General features: G+C 38.4%; 1 protein-coding gene across 1 annotated transcript; it reads right to left on the bottom strand.

The window, feature by feature from the left end:
* Positions 1-842: 842 nt before the first annotated feature.
* LOC110570048 (keratin-associated protein 13-2) lies at positions 843-1,397 on the bottom strand. Its single transcript, XM_021678019.1, has one exon. It carries the CDS (start codon positions 1,368-1,370, stop codon positions 843-845), a length of 528 nt encoding a protein of 175 aa, XP_021533694.1. The 5' UTR covers positions 1,371-1,397.
* Between the last annotated feature and the right edge of the window lie 5,055 nt (positions 1,398-6,452).

Raw genomic sequence — 6,452 nt, 5'->3', positions numbered from 1 at the left:
CATTCCTCACAATTTTTTAAACTTTAAGACTCTGTTTATCTGTCTCCCTCTTACACACACACACACACACAAATACACACCGCTGAATAACCCATATTTCTATATATTTAAAGACAATCATCATGTCCTCCAAACCCTAACACTTCATATTTTCTGTTTTTCATGTCAATATATCAGATTCATTCAAATAATTTATATATTTTCTAAATGCTTTTTCACCCGGTTAACATCTCTGGACAAATTCTAATTCAATACTATTTTGAAAATGTAAACTCAAAACCAAATAAGCATATGATGTCCTCACTGAAAATGTGATGAGAATGTTGACTTTATATGGGCATACTCTCAATAATAAAAATCCTACCAGCTTTGGAAGACATGCACACTTATTAGCTCTTAGTCAGTAAACTGCCCAGAGAATTTCACTAGATACCAGGCCTGCTGCCATTTCCTACAGAAATCCAAACCTATTTCCTAAGGAAAGTATTCTGGGGGTCTGGAGCCCCAAAGATAGATCACAATTCAGACTTTGAAAATCAATAAAGAACAATGAGAACATATCAGATACAAGAGCCAATGGATTTATTAGGTCAAACAAAACTGAATTTCCATACATTTTGTAAGAAGAATTTATGTAATTCTGAGTCAATTGTTCAAAATTATAGGCACGCACTTAATATTTTGGTCATTCATTAATTTCACTGTCTAAAGAAACTAGTCTATCAGCTGGTACTTGATGCCAGACAAAGGGTGAAGAGCTGGAGGTGAGAGCCGTTTAGCTAACATTACTGATAGGAGCTCTATGTAGAGACTGAGATATTTTGCTCAAAGGGTCTGGAAACTCAACAAGTTGGTCTACAGAAGGCTGATCTATAGGTTGGCCTGTAACAAGGAGACTGGCAGCTCCTAGAAGCCAAGTAGGTTGGATGCCAGAATCTGGATCCATAGCCCAGAGAAGGGAAGCCACAGACTCCATAACTCCTGGATCTGGAGCCCTGGGATCCACAGCCCAGTGAGTAGCAGCTTCTGGATCCATAGCCCAGGGAAGGGCAGCTGCTGGACCCAATGCCCACAGACCCAGAGCGAGTCGTCTGGCAAGGACTGGAGAGCGTGGAGGTCCTCGGGCGGTGGTAGGACGTCTGGCAGGGACTGGACACCACACGGGATGTCTGGCAGCTGGTGGGCTTACAGAAGGTGTCCTGAGAGCCACTGGGGAGGGAGGAGCCCAGCTGGCAGGTGCTGGGAGAGCGTAGATCAGTGTGGTAGACCAGGTTGCTGGGGAAGGAAGAGTGACAGGAGGAGCTTGGAGTGTGCAGGTATGCCCCAAAGGAGTGGGAGGAGTTGTTTCCAGAGCAGTAGCTGTAGGACATGTTGGCAGGAGATGTGAGTTTGGCTGAGTGACAGTGAAGAGATGCTCTGAGTTTCAATGCCATCGTCAGGACTCCAAGTTATATATACTCTTAGAAGTGGGTGTGTCACCATCCAGATGCTCCCTCCTCCTTGCTTGTCACTTTATGCAAGAATGCCTCTCTAGGTTATTGCTTAACTCTAATTTATCACATCTTCACACAGGTAATTGTGCTTCAATCACTCTGATACACTTTGGAAGAAGCTACTCAGTTTCTTTCTCCAGGAATTCTCTGTGATTTGACCTTTGAAGTTATACATCATCACACTTCCAAATACCCTTCCCTTTTTTATCCACGTGGGCTGTGAGTCCTTGTCCCACCAAATGGACTTGCATGAACTTTTCCTTCACTTCTGTGAGACTATCAGGACCATCAGTGGTTACTATTCAACATACTTTGTCCTTTTCTTCATGAGCATATAACAATGGATTTCTCCAAATAATAATTATGCTCAGCAGACTCAACAATCTATCAGTCAAACCTTTTACTCTTTTTCTATTTGAATTAATCCATGTAATTACTGATATCTACTAATTTAGCTTAATTAAATTGTGGCTTCATTGGCAAAGCACTCAGCCTGCCTTTTCTGTGATACACTTGATTTTCTCATGTCTTGAGCTTACCACTGGAATTAAGGGTTATGGATATCATTCTTGTTGACCATGCCAATGGACTTCCTTAAAGGGAATGGAAGCCTAAAATGCTTCCTTAGAAGATGCTCCTCTAGAAACAATAAACACAACCCTTTGAGTGAGGTTTTAAGTAGAAGTGTTTGCTAGAATTGAATTTCTGCATGTATTTTCTGAGAAGCCTATCTTGCAGCAGGCTTATTCTTTGCTTATGTCCTAACCCAACTCATAGTTTTTTGTTTTTTGGGTTTTTTTGCCTTATTTCTTGGTGAAGTGACATATTCCTAGTTGCAGTTACTAATTTATATCTCAAATTATATTTCAGGAATTAACATCTAACATTTTTTGAAGCAACTAACTTGAAGTATTAGAGCTACATGGGTCTTTAATATCTGTGGTCAACCCACACATTGAAAATTTATGTCTTGGAGAGGTTCAGTAAATGCCTCCTAAGGGCTAGGAAAGATAGAAGCTTGAACTACGGTCTCCTTATGCAGAGTCAAGATCCAAATACTCTGCAATATAAAAGCAAATTTAACTTTAACTTGTCGCAGAAAAGAATCTATTAAGCTTATTTATACTAAGATATAAAAGCCTAATAAAGCCTTATTTACCTCTCCTAAGAATATTTGCACTGAATAGTGTTCAACAATAGATGTCCGTGCAACACTGATCTTTATGCATTTAAAGTATATTTTACCTTCTAGCCCAAGAAAGAGAAAAGAATTTGGATAACCCATACTTAGATTAATGAAAAAAAAAAAAAGGGAAGAAGAAGAAAAAGGGTTTCTTCTTATCTGGTTTGTGCCCATTTTTCTTCTTTAGAATATGACATTTTATTTGGTTTAACTAAGGGGAATGGCATTTACAATTGTCATTGAAAAGAAAGCTCCTTAACTACCTGAAAATTAACTTGCTGAATTCCAAAGCACGCTGCTTCGGAGCACTTAGTTACTTTGTTTTATGATTATCTCTCCCATGCAGAATCCAAAGTGTGGCATGCATCACATGAAGAGCCCTTGTGCAATACTTTAGCCATCACTCTGATTCACTGAAGTAAAATAAGTTATGCTTTATGAATGGACACCTATTAAATTTACTAAAGAAGTATGTGCCATCCCCAACACATGGGATTCCTTAAAATGCCAGCCTTTAACTCCTTTAGAATGCACAGTATTTCTCTCTTCCTATTCATAGTTGATTCTGGTAAAAATAAATAGATAAATAAAAAAGGCTTTCTAATATCCAGAAGTTCTTGCTTCTCCAGGTTAGCTCCCCATGCCTGGGAATTAACATGAAAATAACTCGGGAGTAAGTCAATTCCAATTAATATCGTCCACACCCATTGCTAATTAGGTGAACACTTTTCATTAGTCATTCGTGCACTTTGTACAGATACTAGTGAATAACTCATAAATGCTAATAAATGTGTCCCTCTGAAAGGAAGAAAAAGCAAAACAAAACTAGAGTGGTTTTAATAGCTGAGAAGTGGATCCTGGAACTAATAAAACACTCTGTATACTCTACAAACACAGGTAAAGTTTTTAAGAAAAAAAAATCACTGTCTGGGTATGTCAGAAGAAAATTGCTATATTGCAATTTTTTTTGAAATGGAGAAATACCAATACTACATAGAATAAACCAGCATTAGAGGACTCAGTAGCCACAAGTAACTTTATGATCTGAATTACTTGAGTATTGATTATTTTTCCAGGTCATCACATTAATGTAGTTCTGTCTTCAAGCTGACAATCCCCTTTTGCAATGTTTTCAGAAATTTTGAATACCTTTCAAACCGAGTGAATATTAGTAGAAATAGCAGAAATCCATATATTCCAGCAGGTACCTTTATCTTTCGTCTTCACTTTTCTCTTATATTCTCAAAACTGCCTTCTCTAGACCTACAAGGGACTTTTATCACCCCATCTGCAAAGATTCTGCTTCCTAACAGCTATTCCTTACTAGGATTTTACTTTCCAAATTCTCTCACCTAGGGAGTGATTTATCTGTTAAAGGTTAGCACTAAGTATGGGCTGAAAGACCCATTTCCATTTCCGGGGAAAGGACGAGGGAAAGCATTCAACCTCTCTGCTCTGGCTTCTGGCCCAGGCGCCAAGCAAGTCAGCCATGAGCAGCTACTTTCCCAGAGGTCATCCTGCTGCCCTGTTAGACTCTCTGGGTGCTGGCACTCCTCTAACATAACAACAGCCTCTTCCTGCTGCAAACTGACCGTTTTAAGTCTGCAGAACCACATCATCCATAACCTTGACTGAAAAGGGCAGTGTAGCTGATTTCTAGACTCTGCTTCCAGAATCCACTCATCTTCTGACACTTGCCTTTGCCTAATTCATTTTGAAAATGGAAAAAAGGGCGCCTGCGTGGCTCAGTTGGTTAAGCAACTGCCTTCAGCTCAGGTCATGATCCTGGAGTCCCGGGATCGAGTCCCGCATCGGGCTCCCTGCTCAGCGAGGAGCCTGCTTCTCCCTCTGACCTCCCCCCTCTCATGTACTCTCTCTCATTCTTGCTCTCTCAAGTAAATAAATAAATCTTTAAAAAAAAAAAAGAAAATGGAAAAAAAAGAATACACAGAATGATAAAGCAAACTCTAGAGCAGTTTTCTGAAATACCTAAACTCTCAATTGTTACCATTTTGTCATATTTATTTCATCTCTCTCTCTCGCTCAATTAAAGAAATAAAACATTACAGATATGATCCCTCAGTGGGCCAACCTCAGTCTCCTGTTCTTTCCTATCTTTCCACTAATGTCTTCAGTTTGAAGGAGTCTTCCAGGAAATTTTCTGCACACATATTTATAAGTGTATGTACTTTGTTGTTTTGTTATCATTATTATTATTTCAGATTTTATTTATTTATTTCAAAGAGAATGAGAGAATGGTGGGAGAGGGGCAGAAGGAGAGAGAGAGAATCCTTAAGCAGACTCCCCAGCAGGGAGCCCAATGCGGGTCTTGATCCCAGGACCCTGAGATCATGACCCGAGCTGAAATCAAGAGTGCAATGCTTACCTGAATGAGCCACCCAAGCACCCCTGTTTCACTATTATTGTTTTAAGTTGTAAGAATGCAGTCTTATTGCACATATATTTGTAAATGTATTTTTATGAAAAATTACTTTTTAATTATTTTTAAATTTTTTAAAATTACCTTTAAAATCTATCCATGTTGATAGTTATATATTTGGGTATTGTTCTATTATCACTTCAGGGGCACTTTTAAGTGCCAGGCACTGTTCTAAGCACTTTATTACAAATATTAGCTCATTGAATCTTCATAATAATCCTATTCAGTACATACTGCTATTGTTCTTATTTTAGAGATGATGAAGCTGAGACAAATAGGTTGAGTTTCTTGCCCATAGCCACTCATGTAGTAAGTAACAGAAATGGAATTTGAACCCAGATACTGGACCCATTGTCAGAGTTTTTGCAAACAAGCACTCTATTATAATATAAAGATCTAGTTTCTTGTTACTACTGTATAGAATTCTTCCATAATAATATCACATTTTATTGATCTATGTCCTTATTATTTTTGATTTCTCACTATCACAAATCATGTGACAAGGAAGATACTTGTACTTATGTGCACATCTAGGGTTTCTGTCAGGTATACACTTAGAGGTAGACTTGCTAGGTATTTTCAATTTCATTTTCAATTTTAGTGTAGTAATTGGGAGCATGGCCCTTGGACCCAGAACAGCTGGGTTTGAATCTTGACTCCATTATTTGCTAGTTATATAACTCAGACTCTTTCAAGTTCAGTCTTTTATTATTACCTTTTATCAATTATTCTATAGAGTAATTTCTCCTTTCACATTAATTTTTAATTCTTTGTGTATTATTTATTTTATGCCTTTATCTTTTTTTAAAAGATTTATTTGTTTATTTTAAAGAGAGAGCAGTGGGGAGAGGGGCAGAGGAAGAAGGTGAGAGAGAATTCTCAAGCAGAATCTGCGCTGAGCAAGGAGCCTGACCCAGGGCTCAATCCCACAAACCTGAGATCATGACCTGAGCCAAAATCAAGAGTTGGATGCTTAATCGACTGAGCCACCCGGGCACCCTTGCCTTGTCTTTCATATGTTGCAAAAATATTTCTCCACTGAGTTGTTTGACTACCTTTTTAAAGCTCAGATCTATTGAGGTACAATTTACACATGAAGAAATTCACCTCTTTTAGGCATACAGTTCAATGAGTTTTGACAAACATATACAGTCAAGTAACCACTGATGCAATGGAAATACAGGACATTTCCATTATCACCTAAAGTTTCCTTGTGAATCAATCTCTTCCCACCATATATCTGAATTTCTGTCCTTGCAGTCTTTTCTTTTCTGAGATGCCCGGTAAATGGAACTGTCCATTACACAGCTTTTGTGGCTAGTTTTCCTCACAGAGT

The sequence above is a fragment of the Neomonachus schauinslandi genome, chromosome 1 (genome assembly GCF_002201575.2).
Source record: "Neomonachus schauinslandi chromosome 1, ASM220157v2, whole genome shotgun sequence".
NCBI classification, from domain to species: domain Eukaryota; kingdom Metazoa; phylum Chordata; class Mammalia; order Carnivora; family Phocidae; genus Neomonachus; species Neomonachus schauinslandi.
The sequence above is the reverse complement of the archived record's forward strand: the minus strand, read 5'-3'. Positions and strand labels throughout refer to the sequence as shown.

Coding starts and splice junctions, on each gene's coding strand:
- LOC110570048 (XM_021678019.1), bottom strand. CDS start 1,370: ATGTCCTACAGCTACTGCTCTGGAAACAACTCCTCCCACTCCTTTGGG.